The sequence below is a fragment of the Schistocerca americana genome, chromosome 1, assembly GCF_021461395.2.
Source record: "Schistocerca americana isolate TAMUIC-IGC-003095 chromosome 1, iqSchAmer2.1, whole genome shotgun sequence".
Taxonomy (NCBI): Eukaryota; Metazoa; Arthropoda; class Insecta; order Orthoptera; family Acrididae; genus Schistocerca; species Schistocerca americana.
The window spans coordinates 595,510,635-595,527,800 of record NC_060119.1 but is presented as its reverse complement, the minus strand read 5'-3'; the positions used below and the strand labels follow the sequence as shown (position 1 = coordinate 595,527,800).

General features: G+C 37.3%; 1 protein-coding gene across 6 annotated transcripts in view; it reads right to left on the bottom strand.

Moving 5' to 3' along the window:
• The window catches only part of LOC124606870 (calcium homeostasis endoplasmic reticulum protein), a 377,438-nt gene that overhangs the window by 212,800 nt on the left and 147,472 nt on the right, over window positions 1-17,166 (bottom strand). For all 6 annotated transcript variants that reach the window (XM_047139002.1, XM_047138971.1, XM_047138963.1 and 3 more), the window contains one exon: window positions 2,678-2,893. In XM_047139002.1, the coding sequence (XP_046994958.1) occupies window positions 2,678-2,893 (216 nt within the window). The remainder of the gene's footprint in view (window positions 1-2,677; window positions 2,894-17,166) is intronic.

The following is a 17,166-nucleotide window of genomic DNA, read 5'->3' as shown; positions in this document are numbered from 1 at the left end:
AGAAACCCTTCCAGTAAGAACTTGCAGTCAGTAGCATTGTCATTCAACTTAATTCATAATGTTAACTTTTCAACCAGAAATGCTAAGAGTTCGAACATGGCTATTGATAATATCTTTACAGAAATTTCTAATGAACAAAATTATACTATAAAACCAATAATAAGTAGCATCTCGGACCATGATGTGCAGTTCCTCTTGCTAAATGTTAATACTGATCAGGATGTAAAACCTACTAAACCTCAGTTCGAGAGGGTAGTTAGTAAGTTAAAAATTGATTGTTTTAGGAAACTCCTCAAAGACATGAATTGGAGTGATGTGTACAATGCTCATAGCATGAATGAGAAATACAACACTTACGTACCACAAAATATTGAAGAAAGTAATACGGACATCAAAACAAATGCATTATCCGAAAATGATAGTCACATTAGGTAACAAAATACAGACAATATGGGATACAGTGAAGAAAGAGACTGGTAGAACCTATGGATAACAGGTGTGTGTAGTGTTGCTGAAATTTACAATAAGCACTTCATAAATGTTTGTGAAAAGATGAGGTTGTCAGGTTCAGTAGATGCTGCAATGGAATAACTAAGACCAGTCATTGGAAATAAGGACAATAATATGCGTATGGCCCTCACAACACCAGCAGAAGTAATGTCCACCATAAAATCGTTAAAATCAAGAAATTCTTGTGGCTCAGATAATATATCAACTAAGTTGATTAAACAGTGTGCCTCTGAGTTTAGTGACCTCTGAAGTTATTGTGAAATCAATCTTTTATCAGTGGCACATTTCCTGAATGGTTGAAGTACACTAAAGTTAAACCTTTGTGTAAGAAACAAGATAAATATATACCATCAAACTTCCATCCAATTTCACTTTTGCCCACATTCTCAAAAAATATAGAAAAGATAATAAACAGTCCTCATCCTAACCATCTGACTATAAATAAAATATTATCTATGTCACAATTCGAAATTCAAAGGGTTCCAATGTACTCCATTCATTAGACAATATGTTATTGGTACATGTTGTGGTCTGTCCGACACTTTTGACTACGTGAATCACAATGACCTTTTCAATAATCAGAATATTACAATATAACAGGAAATGCTGCAAAATGGTTCAAATCCTATCTCTCTGACAGAAAACAAAGGGGTCAATAGGAAATAGATGTGCATTAAGCTATCAGGTATCATTCAACTAGGAACCAGTAACACGTTGTGTCCTCCAAGGTTCCGTCTTAGGACTATTACTTTTCCTTGCGTATATCAATGACCTTTCATCAGTAACACTACCAGATGCCAAGTTTGTTTTGTTTGCAGATGATACAAATGTTGTAATAAATAGTAAATCAAATATAGTCTTAGAAAGGTTGGCTAATGAAATTTTCATGGACATTAATAAATGGTTCCAAGTCAATTCTCTGAAACTAAACCTTTTTAAAGAAAGAAAAAGAGAAAGAGAAAGAGAAAGAGAGAGAGAGAGAGAGAGAATATAATATATGCAGTACGGAACTCATAAAAGGTTTCCTGCTATATGATGACAAGTAGATAGAAGAAGTTCAAAATGTTAAATTCTTGGGATTACAGCTTGATAATAAATTTAACTGGGAGGAGCATACCACAGAACTGCTGAAGTGCCTAAACAAATCTCTATCTGCTACACGAGTGTAGTAAGACCTAGATGACATAAAAATTAAGGAGCTAGCACACTTACGCTTACTTTCATTTCATAACATCATACAGGATTATTTTCTGGGGTAACTCATCAAACCAAGCTAAAATTTTCCAAGCCCAAAACCATGCAATTCAAATTATTTGTGGTGTCAACTCAAGAACGTCTTGCAGAGGACTGTTTAAGGAACTGAGGATACTGACTACTGCTTCCCAATATATCGATTGCTTGGTGAAATTTGTCATTAAAAACATACATACATTTTTTCCCTCCCAAACCAACGGCTGAGTTCATAGAATTAATCTAGAAATAGAACTAGCTTCCACAAGTATTTAAAGTCACTTACTTTGGTCCAGAAAGATGTCCACTCTTCAGCAATACACATTACCAATAAAATGCCAGCAGTCATAAAAAAGTTTAATAACGAAGTTCAGTTTGAGATGAGTCTAAAGATTTTATTGGTGACCAACTCCTTCTACTCCAGTGATCAATTTCAAAGCAAAACCAGCTGATGCTTGCATATTAATAGCGATATCACATAAATGTGAATATTGTGTACAATCTAACTTCTGCACAAATTTTGTGCAGTAATGTGATCATTGTAAATAAGTGCTGTAAAATAGCATATCTGTTCTTATTTTGTAAATATTTATTGTGTATTCTTGTTTTCTGACATATTCCACAACCCAGAGGACTGCATCACGATGGATCAACTGGAACGAAAAGTACCTCTAGGCTAATCTCTGGAAAACCATGTGAAAACCCCACTCAGGAGAGGCAGTGTACCAGAGCAACGGCTGTAAAAAGTGTACCAGAGCAACGGCTGTAAAAACTGACACTGGTCCTAGATCTGGCTCACCGTCTTGTCTTGTACTTTTCTCAGTTCGAGAAAGTCACATGGAATACAAAAGTTACAATACCTTAATGACTAACAATAACAAATTTCTCATTTAATCTAAACAGCCAATAATGCGAAAATACGATATTCCAACAGTACCTGTATCTGCTGTAAAGCATGCTGAACAAATGCCTGGTGCTGTGCTTGGTAACCTTCATAGGTCTGTTTTGTTGCAGCCATTATTGGGGTAATGACAGCAGCATGCTGTGTAATGAGTGCTGCTTGATATTCAGACCAAGAACGTGATGGGTTTCGTAACTTCTCCACAACTGAAGAGTCAAAATAGTTATTCTTGGACTCCCACAGGTTTAACAACTGTATTAAAAAAAAGATGAATTAGAATTGTTACTGAAGAAAGGGACATTGTAAAGAGTGAAAAAATGCTTGTTAAATAAAACATTAATAAACAACTACAGCAGCAGCTTCGGCCAGGCCTCCCTTATTTATGTAAAAAGTTGTGATGCTAAAAGAATTCATTCACAAAAATTGATAGAAGAGAAATGAACCACATGTGTGAAAGAAAGGTGCCAACTGTACATATGTTGAATATTAACAACAGAGCTTCTAAAATCAAATGCTGGCAGTCTATTAACATTTGGTCAAACTTGCAATCAAGAACACACAAACCAAACACAAGTGGCAGAAACTAATTTCAGGGACTAGAAAATTTTGCCCTGAGAATTAATTTCAATGTTATCCTGGCATTTACTTTATTAAAATGCTTTGAATATTAACAGAAGTTTCCAAGATTTCAATGTAAACTGAAACAATGGAAACTCTCAGTTGGAATACCAACAAACGTAGGGAAAAGACAGATTGCTACTTACTGTAGAGACGATACATTTAGTTGCAGATAAGTACAATTAAAAGACACTTACTATGTGCAATGTGTGTGTTTTAGTTGTGCCTGTCTGCTACCTAATGTGACATCTTTATGGTAAGCAGCAATTATCTTTTTCTTACATTATCTATCTGTCCTTACAGTAGCAATCTGTCTTTTCCAACATTGTAGATTTTTCTTACATTGTTGTTTTAAAATCCTGCCAGACAAGAAATAAAATAATGCTATCCAGTAAAAAAGATGTCGCACTGACACCTGTCTGATTCTCCGCTGCTTTATACCGTGTGACTCTAGAGAGGATGTTAAATGTTTCTGTATCACTGAGTTGTGGGACATGATCTTTGGCCCCAAAACACGTTGAAAAACTTTTGCCTCGCTGTATTGCTCACGATCATAACGTGACTGACACAATATAATTTTAAAGTATTCTAAGTCAACTAATTACACGATAGAAACACCAACAGGCCATTTTTATACAAATGATGAGTCATGATATACCAAATTTGTTTGAAATTGCTCCAGGTGTAACTGAGTTATACTTTCATGTCATGCCTTTTCACCCCAAACCCTCTGTCACATGGGAGCTAGGATGTCTTATTGTCACAGTAAACACCAAGTCACATATGTGCCAATTCTTTTTGAAATTTCTTGTCACCAATAACTCAACAACCTCAAAAACTATTGATTTGACACACACACACACACACACACACACACAAACAAACAAACATTTGACTGATATTGCTTCAGATGTTTCTGAGTTAAGTCTTTTCACCCCCACCCCTGTGTGTGGTAGTTGGTTCTTACCCTCACTGTAATCTTCATGTGAGTGCACACAACTCATCAAAGTTTCATCATAATCAGATGAATGGTACAAAAACGCACAGAAAATAAACAAACAAATATTCATTTTTGTACGTTACATAATGAAAGAAAACTTACCTTATATTTTAACATCTTACCTGTTTTTCTATGCTGTTGCCACTCAACTTTAAATATTTATTGCAGCACTCCTGCTCTCCTATGCCCTCTCAATACATAGTTGCCTATAAGTTGTTGAGCTAGTCACTTTCAGTTTGTTGTCATTTCTATAGGGATGTCCAACCAAAAAGTTGTTTAATTTGGGAAAAAGATGGTAACAATTTGGGGCTAAGCAGCTGAGCTATAGGGTGAATATTCAAAACCTTCCCACATAAAAAGCTGAAGCAAATCCTTTGGCAACACATTTATGGTCTCTCCTCCGAGCTTAATGTCAGTGAGCAGGACACCCTTTCAATCCCAAAAACATTCTTGGGGCTCAGATTTTGAGACCATGAGTGACTCAATTTCACTGATTGGTGCTTTGATTCTGGACTTTTGTGGAAAACTCATCTCTTACCACTAGCAACAAAGTGGTTCAAAACTCTTCACCATCTTTGTCGAATTTTGTGAGAAAAGTCAATGCAGCTCCCTTTCACTGTTTTTTCTGTTCATCTGTCAAAAGTCGAGGAACCCACCTGGCACATATTTTTCTATAACCCAAATCACCACTAACAGTTTGATAAAGAACTAACAGCATAATTTCAGGAAACCACAAGCTCAATACTTCACTAGTGAAACATTTATCCTGTTCAATTTTTCCCTCAGTCCTTGATTAGAGTTTACCAGTCGTAACTGACAGTCAGGCTGACTGTTGCTCATCAAAAATATTATTCATTCCTTTGCAATTAAACACGATGCGCAATTTTTGAACTGAGGCTTCAGTCCACACGTTTCCATAAACTTTTGTTATATGCCCATAAAATTTAATAATAAGTATAATAATAATAATAATTATTATTATTATTATTTTTATTATTAATAATGTTGTTGTTGTTATTTTTCCCCTATATGGAAACTGTACTTACTACACTACAAGCCTCAAACCTGGTATGATTGTAAATTTATCACACATTTTAAAACCCCAAAAATAAGCGGTATGCCACCATTCCTGCTCACTGCTAGTGTTATACTGGTACCAATAACAAGGAAGATCTGTGACATGGCCAGGAGAATACAGGGAAAACTGCCCACCTTGTCAGACTCTTGCAGTTCCCACATTATAACCTGATATCTTGTTGGGCAGTGACACTTTTGTTATTCATGCATTTCTTACTCATCAGAGTTAGCACATAGGACCAAATCCACCACAGCGGTTAACAATGCCTACAATATTCTTACATGATATTACCATCTTTGTCCTCTTCCAAATTCTGGAAATGGATGTCACAGCCACATAACATGCAATATTCAAAATCTGCAACTAACTGACACAAATATGCACTTGAGATACATTTTTGCACCTGCAACCCTCCACACATTAGGCAACACAAGTTCACCATGCCAGCATAACAACTTCAGTTGTAATTGTGTGCAAGAATGACTTTGTTTGGTGGCACAAGCAAACAAGGTGCTGAACACCAGCTCCATTTCCTAAATTCCATTCATTTCCCTGAACGTGCAACCCCCCCCCCCTCCTCACCCCCTGTGCACACACGAATCTTATTTGGGGGTGTTTGTTCTCATACTCCTATCACCTCTTCTATTGGCCTTCCCTCCTCCCTATGCCTTCTCTGTATGCATTTTTCACATTGGTCCCTTCAGTCACACCATTGGGAATTACAGACAGACAGACAGACAGACAGACACACACACACACAAATATGTTCCAGCACAGCAGTTACAATTTTTTCAGAAGACATGGACACTGGAAAATCACATAGCAATGCATGGTTGGATATGTTTTCCTGGAGTGGCAGTGACAACCCAAAATACAAGAAAGGAAGGACACAAACAAGAGGAGTAAACATCTTTCTTATGCTTAGTACTGCAGAAACCAACAAATAAGAACAAAAACAGCCAATGACAGTCCTCAAAGAAGGCGTTTGAAATTACAACCCCAGACAGTGAGGGATGCCTCATATTTCTGGCACACTAAAGATCTAATATTCTACAAAAATACCAATGGTTTTCCAGATTTCCCCTGCCACAATGTGTGCAACAAGTTTGTCAGCATTGTTAATGAAGGTTTCATACATCAGTGTCCTCACATAACCCCAGAGGAAGTAATCAAGGAAAGTGATGGCTAGTGATCTTACAAGCCAATGAACCGGACCACTCTGGTAGCTCCAGTGTTGCTGACATCAAGTGGTAATACACATCGAGGCTGTAATGTGAGAGGGCCACATCATTCTGAAACCGTACGCCAGAACTAAGCACAATAAACATGTTTCTCACCCTGTTCATGTCATTCTTTCCTTGTGCTTTGCCCACCAGGAAAGTGCTCCCAGCCATGCTTTGCTATGTGATTTTCCATCACCTAGGTGTACTCTCTCTCTCCTGAAGGTTTGTACCCCATGCTGAAGCACCTAATATATATTAGGTTCGTGTATAAGTTCATAGCAATTTTGTTTTCCATATTGTTTTTCTGGTTGCTATGGGTTTATTTATCAATTGTCATTTTTTATTTGTAGTTCACTGTTGCTATTTGAGTTAACATATTGCCATTTTGTCATTTGAAGATGGTGGGTGGAGCTGTGGATGCGAGAAAACAGAGTGGTAAGTGGAGAAATCAAAATATTTCCAACATATTCTTCCGTCTGAGCTCAACCGAGGGGTGACAGCAGCATAGGCAGCTAGAAATGTCTGAATCTTTCCTGGGATAATGCCACTGGGCATAGCTTGGCAAGAAAATGGTTTTCTCATTTTAAGGACGATTGTTTTAACACTAGCAACTCCTCCTGTTCAGGAAGACCTTAAGCATTTGATGAAGATTGTTTAAATGGGGGATAATGCCATTGGACAGAGTATGGCAACAAAATGGTTTTCTTGTTTTAAGGAGAATTGCTTTGATATTAGTGACTCTCCCCTTTCAGGAAGACCTTCAGGGTTTAATGAAGATCATTTAAATGCATTAATCCACAATGACCCACATTAGTGTATCCGATAATTCGGAAATGTGATGAACTGTGATCATTCTACCATTGTGTGACATTTGCATGCAATGTGGAAGGTTCAAAAATATAGAGTATCGGTACTGCAAACTCAAAGCCAAAATCACAAAAATCAGTGGGTGGTGACATATGTATCCCTACCTCCTCATCACCAATTGGATCATGAACAACACTGACCATTCCTGTCTTGTATCATTACTGGTGATAAAGACATGGTGTCTTTATGCTAACATAAGGAAAAGACAGGAATGGTTGAGACTAAACAAAGCAGCAACGCTGTGCATAGACCAGCGTGCACCCACAAAAGATAATGTCACACATCTGATGGGACAGCAACTGTGTGATGTACTATGAACTGCTTCTCTGAGATGTAACCATCGCTGCTAACATTTACTGTCAACAACTGAGACATCTTGCAGATGCAATCCGAGAACAATGAACAGGAAGTGATGCTACTCCACAATAACGCCCATCTGCATTCTGCTAGACTGACAAAAAACACTGTGCAGGAGGTTAGATGGGAAGCAATTCTACATCCACCTTATTCATCTAACCCTGCACCCTCAGATTTTCACCTTTTTTGCTCTCCATGGAACAACTTTCAAGGACCACCTTTTCCAGAAGAAAATGCGCCCTGGACATAACTCATCGTGTTTCTTAACTCAAAACCATGATTTCTACGGCTTGGGAATCACAAAGTTACCCCAGCAGTAACAGACTGTTGTAAAAAGTGGAGTATACTTTTTTGATGACTTAAGTCTCTGTTGTGTGTATCTGCTGTACTTATTAGACTTATGAAAAGAAGTGTTATGAATTTATGCACTAAGCCAATACACATATCCTCAACAAGCACACCACCTCCCTTTGCTGTACAAAGACCTCAAAACAGTAATTTACTGTGTATCTGTGTGCTGAGAAGGCCAGTGATAGCTTACTGATTATTCATTCAGTTTTACATGGCACAGCTAGTGTTACAGAATCTGAAGAACATGACTGTGCTATACTGTAGAAAGAAAAAAACTATTTCTGCAATAGAAGAAGGAAAGGGAGGGGGCAGCAGGCGGTAGTGTGAAATTTCAAAGTTGAGAGTCCTTGGGTTCCTATCCAGGAATTGGGTCCTTCTCAAATTCTATGGGATGCAAACACAATGCCACAGTCATAGATCTATAAATTATACAGTTTAACTGGCATGGCTGCACAACAAGGTGATAAAACTGAATTGACAGGGGCTAGTTTGGTTCACTCCTAGGCCATTAAAAGTTGATTCTACCAGGCAATCTGAGGGTGGGTTTGGGATATTTCCCCAGTCATCTAGTTGTCTTACCCTTTACCCAACTGTCCCAAAAAATGTTGCTTCCAAAACATATTTTATTCAACTTCTGTTGGGTCAGCCACCATTAGAAAATATAAATCATGGAAGTAATGCAATAAATCCCTTATATTCATCAGAAATGATTTTTTTTAGCAAGCAAAACGTTATATATGCCATCAAAGTCAAAGTAGTGTTTTTATACGGCAAAGCTAGTGTAACAGACTTGTTTCTCCGCTTCGAAGAATCTTAATCTGGCATTTTTTGTTGGTATCAGCTAGGATTTTGTTAACTGTTCAGATTGCTTTCAATTTTAGAAATTCAATTTATCAGTAACTTTACTGGGTAAATTTTTTAAGAATGTTTGCTAGCTATATTTCATAAGTCGTTGGATACCTTAGACTAAATAATATGAGGATAAAATTCCAGTTCACTGAATCGGAAAGGTGGAATCCACATTTATATTAATGATACAAAAAGGTGTACTTTTCATATATTCTCATTAATTTTATAACGAGTAATCAATCTAAAAAGCTCTGAGCAGATAATAATTTAGCCCATGATGTGGCACATACTTTTTGTAATAACCCTGGGACACTCAATGCCAAGCAGCAAAGAGAATTCTATTCCATATGAAACAGAAACAAAAACAAATGCAACTTAAACTTGATTTTTATAAGGCAAGTGGTGGTGCAGTCCCAAGGAACTGCAGCAAGAGGCCAGGAATAGTCCTTCTAAAAGGGAAGAAAAATACATGGCATTGACCACAGGGTTCCAAAATACTTAATGGATGTAAAAATTCACGAGAGAAATGTCTCCAGCTCTCAAATCAAGTTCTATCAAGCTAACTGATAATAAGGAATCAATCAGTTCAGAAAACAAAACTGAATCAGAGACTTGCACCAAGAACATCGACACTAAGAATATGTTAATACCAGACAAAACTGAATTGATAAAATCACTATGGAACACATCTAAATTGATCATATTTGCTACCATGAAATAATTCTGGCACGGATATTGGTTATTAGTGCATTGTACAGGGTGGCACATGAAATGTCATACTCTGACATTTCCTAATAAATATTTTATTTGCAGGTTGGCAAATGTTGAAATATTGTGACAAGTAGCTATAATTTGTGCATGGCTCACAAGTAGACAGGATATGTCAATATCAATCATGTGTGTTGCCACTGCTTCAGTTTGGCAAAATGATGAAGTTTGGTAAAATGATGAACAATGGCTGGTTAACATTAAAAATGAAAGTAAAGACTGTTGTTTTATGTGGAAACAATGAGTGTAGCAGACACTCAGTGATGTTTTATGTTCTTATATGAGGTGGGCCCCCTGCAGACTAGAGAGTGTATAGACTAACCACAAAATTTGAAACTGATAGCAGTACTTTAAAGCACAGGTGACCTCATGCCAACACAACCCATACTCCACAGAATACTGAGGCTCTAAGAGTGACTTTGAAAGGAAGTCCTAGGAAATCCATGAGGTGAGCTTCAGGCAAATTGGGCATATCTTCTTGTTCTTTTCAGAGAATACTTCACATTGACATGAAATTATTCCCATAGAAAATAACAAAATTGTACATGCTGACAGAAAATGACATGGAACGGCAATTACAAATTGCAGCTTTCACTTTTGGTAATGATGAAATGATTCATAGCACATGGTTCTCTAATGAGGTATACATTCACCTGAATGGCAGCAGCAAGAGGGAACATCAGATTTCTTGCATGAGAAGCTCCCTTTGCTGTACACAAGATTGAAAATGGTGGAGAAAAAGTGAGTATATGGTGTGTCATTGCCAGCCACGGAATCACTGCACCAATCTTTTTCAATAGCACAGTTAATAATGCACGCTACATGGACATATTGCAGGATAATTTTCTTCCAGAACTTAATGCAACAGGGTTACCAATGGAGATACAATGGTTCATGCAAGAGGGATTTCATCCTCCCACAGCAAACATAATTCTAGATTTCTGACACGGGCATTTCAAACACTCTGTGATGTCCCATTGAAATCCAGAATATTTTCAGGGTGGTCTAATATGGCTGCCACACAGCCTGGGTATTAGTCACTGTGATTATTTTTCATGTGGAACATTTTTGAAGAAGACAGTCTACTGCAACAAACCAACTAATCTAGTGCAGCTGCAAGCAATTACCACAACAATTTTCCATGGAACAACAGAAGACTTGTGTCATAGCATGGTGAGAAACACCACAATTTGTCTCAAAGACATGGTACATCAACAAGATGGACATTTCAAATGCATACTGCATGCTTGCTGAGCATATACATTCTGATGTAATGTAAAAAGAAAAAAAATTCTGTTCATTAAAAGTTATAGACACAGTTCTTAATGTACGGCAAGTTGTTATTGTTGTCATCTTATTTCACTGTGGTATGTGCTGAGTAAATTACATTCATCAAACACAACTATTCCACAATTTTGAGAAGAAATAAGGTTGCAGGATTTCTTTCATTTATGCAGCAGCTGAGGTTTAAGATTATAACAACTGCATACATCTATTTATATCACATTAATTTGTGCCAGACAAATAAATTTACTGTTTTATTTTTGCTATTGCAATTTCAGTGTTTATGCCATTATCAAGCATGTATCAGGAAGACATAAATAAAGGGAAGACTCAAACAATTTCCATATATAAAAGACTATGTCCTGATTGACTGACTGACTCATCATCGTACAGCCTAAACTGCAACAACACAAAACCAGAAGGTGTGGATATTACACTGTAGGTGTCATGCAAGGAAAGATTTTGCGAAATTTCAACCCTAAGGGCATAAAATAGAGGAAGAAAGATTTTTTTTTTTTTTTTGAAAAATGTCAGTATTAAGACAATTTTGAAGCTAGACCTGTGGAAACTGGTATTTGGTTTATTGGTCAAAATAAAGAAATACACGTTTCAGCATTTTTGGAAATTTAACAGTATGGGAATGAAGTAGTGCATGAAAGCTGCTTCTTCTTCTTCTTCTTCTTCTTCTTCTTCTTCTTCTTCTACTTCAATTTCTCCTCCTCTCCCTCTCCCTCTCTCTCTTTTTTTAAAGTATATCATTATTAAAGAACAACTAAAGTATTTTTAAGCCACATCTATGAACACTGGTATTTGACTTCTTCGTCACAAATAAAAAAATGGCCAGTGATTAGCACACTGGACTCGCATTCAGGAGGACGACGGTTCAATCCCGTCCCCAGCCAGCCTGATTTAGGTTTTCCCTGATTTCCTTAAATCATTTCAGGCAAATGCTGGGATGGTTCCTTTGAAAGGGCACGGCCGATTTCCTTCCCCATCCTTCCCTAACCCGAGCTTGCACTCCGTCTCTAATGACCTCATTGTCGACGGGACGTTAAACACTAACCTCTTCCCTCCTCCTCCTCCTCCAAATAAAAAATGTTTCAGTGTTTTTGGAAATTGAACCCCTAATGGGGAGAAATAGGGGATGAGATTTATTATGAAAATATCTTATTATTGAAGCATTTTTAAAGCTTTTGGGGGTGAAATGGGGGATGGAAGATTTTATAGGAATATTTCATTGTGCAAGTATTTTTGAAGCTACATCTATGAAAATTTGTATTTGGCTGCTCTGCTAGAAATAAAACATATGCATGTCATTATTTCTGGAATTTCAAACCTAAGGGGGTGAACAAGGCAGTGAAACGTTTTATGAAAATATTTCATTGTGAAAACATTTTTAAAGCTAAATCTTTGAAAATTGGTGTTTGGCTTCTTGGTTAGAGATTAAAAAAATACATGTTTAACTGTTTTTGGAAACACCTAAGGGAGTGAAATATGGTCAGACTGATTCACTGACTCACCATCGGTCAGCCCAAACTGCTAAGGGTAGAAACTTGAAATTTGGAGCGGGTGTGAATCTTCTACTGAAAGCACCATTTAAGAATAGACTGTCCGAAATTCCACTTGTAAGGGGATGAAATAGGGGATGAAAGGCTTTTCGAAAGTATGTCTCTATTAACGGAATTTTGTAGCTAGACCTACAAAACTGGTTTTTGGTTTCTTAGTCTGAAATGACTACAAGGGATCGATAGGTAGGACATGTTCTGAGGCATCAAGGGATCACCAATTTAGTATTGGAGGGCGGCGTGGAGGGTAAAAATCGTAAAGGGAGACCAAGAGATGAATACACTAAGCAGATTCAGAAGGATGCAGGTTGCAGTAGGTACTGGGAGATGAAGAGGCTTGCACAGGATAGAGTAGCATGGAGAGCTGCATCAAACCAGTCTCAGGACTGAAGACCGCAACAACAGCAACAACAACAACAACAACAACAACAACAGTCTAAAATGAAAAATACATATTTCAGCATTTTTGGAAATTCAACCATTAAGCGTAAAATAGTGTGTGAAACTTTTTTTGGAAATAAATAATTACTAGAAAACTACTAATCAATTTTTTAGGCTACATCTATGACAATTGGTATTTGTCTTCTCTGTTAGCAATAAAAAATGTGTGTTGCAGTGTTTCTGGAGATTCAACCCCTAAGGGAGTGCAATAAGGGTCAAAGATTTTTAAGAAAATATTTTGTTACATATAAAAAAATTTAAAGCAAATTTATGAAAGCAAGTATTTCACTTGTTGGTTAGATTTAAAGAAATATTTGTTATCGCATGGATGATGCTGTGGAAGTATCTCCACAAGAACACAAAAGGCATGGTTAACAAACGCTTTGGACTCCAGCTACCAGAATCGCTTTTTGGTTAGAAGTACATTTGCGAAAGACCATGCTTATAGGGCCTTAATTTGCATGAAAAGCTTGGAAGGTGTTGCAATTTGTGAACAACATAAAAATTCGATTAAATAATTAAAAAAAAAAATCTCAGCAGGTCATACAGTCTATGCAAGCAACGCAGCGGGCACTAAGCTAGTTTGAACTTAAATTTCTAAACAGTGTTAATACACACACCCTTAGAAATAACTGATGCTGTGTCACAGCAGTGATATGCATTATAAATAATGGTAGTCTTACTTTACAACCTGTTAACAAATCATAGATACATGAATTTTATAAAGCGCTGGCAGGTCGATAGATACACAAACAAACACAAACATACACACAAAATTCAAGCTTTCGCAACAAACTGTTGCCTCATCAGGAAAGAGGGAAGGAGAGGGGAAGACGAAAGGAAGTGGGTTTTAAGGGAGAGGGTAAGGAGTCATTCCAATCCCGGGAGCGGAAAGACTTACCTTAGGGGGAAAAAAGGACAGGTATACATACAGTGTGTGGATGGATATGTGTGTGTGTGTGTGCTTCCCTCTTTCCTGATGAGGCAACAGTTTGTTGCGAAAGCTTGAATTTTGTGTGTATGTTTGTGTTTGTTTGTGTATCTATCGACCTGCCAGCGCTTTTGTTCGGTAAGTCACCTCATCTTTGTTTTTATATATAATTTTTCCCACGTGGAATGTTTCCTTCCATTATATTGAATTTTATAAAGGGTACACAAGAACTCCACTGACAAACTTTCAGATGTTGTTCAGGGTTATCTTCTGAGTATTTTGGTATAAGGGATCGAGAGTCTCCAGGGGCTCATACAGAGTAATATAAATATGATTTATTCAGTTAGTTACCACAGTCACCCTTGTTTCTGTAAAAATACCTTCACAACAGTGAAAAAGCTTATAACATGCAATAACCAAAATGTACAACAAAAAGTCATGCAACAACCCTCAGACATATACAAAACTAGTGTGACTTGGCTGCCGTCAGTGCAGAAACAGCTCGGCATACTGTCATCATGCTGCTCTTCCACTGCATTCAGTGAACCCATATGTGAGGTGCACATCAGCCAATTCTTCATCAGTAAATCTATCCATAGTATTGCTTTGTACCACTGTTAATTCCCAACTTTTTCGAGTGTTACTTGTACTCCAGTTTTCATTTTTCTCCTGAATTGCTATTACTGTGTCACAGTTCAGGTATGGAGATACCCAGGATGGCTTAGCAGTCCAATCCTGGCATGAAACATGCCCAACTAACGCTTCCGGAAAACAACATCCTAGATGTTTCATCCTGTATAATGCCACAAATTCAGATTATGAGTGAGTATGAAGGGTGGCATTGCAAATGACAGAAATAATACTTATAATGGAGGCAATAGCTGCAACCACTAATAAAAATAACTTTTATTACTTCATTTGTGCCAGTTCTAGAGAAAGTTAAAATACAAATGCGGCTGTAAAAAGTAAAGTCATAGTGTGGTAGCAAGAATAACAAAAGGGGGCATCTGCAACCCACAGATTAACTACTCGGTAGTGCATATTGATGTTTACACACTGAATGACAGCAGCATGAATAAATCACATAGTTGCATAATAGTAAACAAAGAAAGTAGATTGTTTAACAAAATCAATTCCATTATCATAACCTGAGGTTAAAAATACTACAGTACTCATAAATAACTATGTAGCCTAGCAAAATATATATAAAACTTATTTGTCAACACAATGAACAATAAAATAATAAAAGAATGATAGTACTCTAAATTGGTGATGTCAACAAAGAGACTGAAACATTACTGGTCAATGAGTCTACCAATAAATTCAAATACTGTTACAATGCTAATAAGACAAAAACCACAAAATGAATGTAATCTAGCAAATAGTTTGCCAAATTTCATACACACAATAACCCTGACATGTTTAATAATTACTTCTCCAAAGGCTGGATTAGACAAAAGCCAAACCAATGAGGTATGCTTATCAATTAAGAATCATTTAGAACATGTGACTGTATATTAATTAAACAGAAACACAGGTATGTGCAACCAGTCATTTACAATATATTTGTTTATTACCATAAATTGGTTTTAGAGCCTTCAGTTAGTGCTTCCAGTAGTTATATACTTATTTTTATAGTGTGATGTTGGGTACTGGCTCTGTGACAAGAAGAAAAGAAACTCATTAATATATCATCATGAATGATTGTTATTTAGCAAGTTGAGTTGAAAAATGAATCAATAACACATCACCACCTATACTGCCACACTACATAGAAAGATTCATTTGTCAATACAACTTGCCATATAACTATCACTCGTGGCACTACATTAAAATGATTTATATCGTCTTGCCAAAGACCAAGTACTCAGCATCGTGCTATGACAATAGATGTGTAACTTCTGCATGCCCCATTTGAAAATGAGGCAGAAGAGGTGCCAAAACTGGTTTATGGAAGTAAACAAATATATCATAAGTAAATAGGGGCAGCTACCTGTGTTTATATCAGAAACTTACACCTTCAAATGCGAAAATATTTTGTTGATGCCGACTTACATATGGAGAAACAATAGTCATAATAAAATAAGGAAAATCAGAGCTCGCACGAAAAGATATAGGTGTTCGTTTTTTTCCATGTGCTATTTGGGACTGTAACAACAGAGAATCACTGCGATGGTGGTTCGCTGAACCCTCTGCCAGACACTTAGAGTATCTAAGTAGACACAGATGTATATTCAGTGAAACAATGGAAACTACAGGATGGAATAACAACCTCACATCCACAGAAAAAATTGCAAACTACAATCTACAACTGATCCCGACATAATATTGCTACTTGCTGACAAAGGCTCTAACACAATGGTTATAAACAGCAGAGATTAAAAGATGGAAGGACTTCAACAGCTGTCAGATACATCCACCTACTAGCCCTGCCACAGTGACCCAATTCCAGAAATAAAGCAGGATCTCATCCCTCCTCCTATCCTCAGGTCCATCATGGAACCTCTGCCCTGAGTTTCTCTACTCGACCTACCACTACCTGCACTCCTCTACCTTCTACATGCTTCCTGAAGTCCTTAAACCCAACCACCCAGAATACCCCTTTGGGCTGGTTACTGTGCCCCCATCGAGAAAATCTCTGCTCTCATGGACCAATACCTTCTGTCTATTACCTGTAACCTATCCTCCTAAATAAAAGACACCTACCACATTCTCCACAGTTCCTGTTCCTTACAACACAGTGCCCAGATCGTCACTGTCGATACCTCTTCCCTATGCATTAACATCCACAATGCCCAATGCCCATAGCCTTGCAGCTATTGAATAAGACCTTTCGCAATGCTTCACTCACTCCAAATCTACAACTTTCTTCCTGGTCAACATAACCAACAATATTCTCACTCATAATTATGAGGGTAGTCCCAAAAGTAAGTTTTCCTATTTTTTTTTTATAAGTACAGAACTCTGTTTGTGTGGCAGTTGGTCACACTGTTATGAAGAGTGCTTCATGCATTGTGTGTAAACATGCGCACACCACACTGAGGCCCTAAGTCTTGGCTTGGCAGCCGTTGAGACTGGATCTCCCGTTGGATGTCACCGCCAAGTGTGAATTGCATGCAGTTATTCGGTTTTTGAACGCAAAGGGCACTGCGCCGATTGAAATCCATCGCCAAATGACGGAAGTGTATGGTGA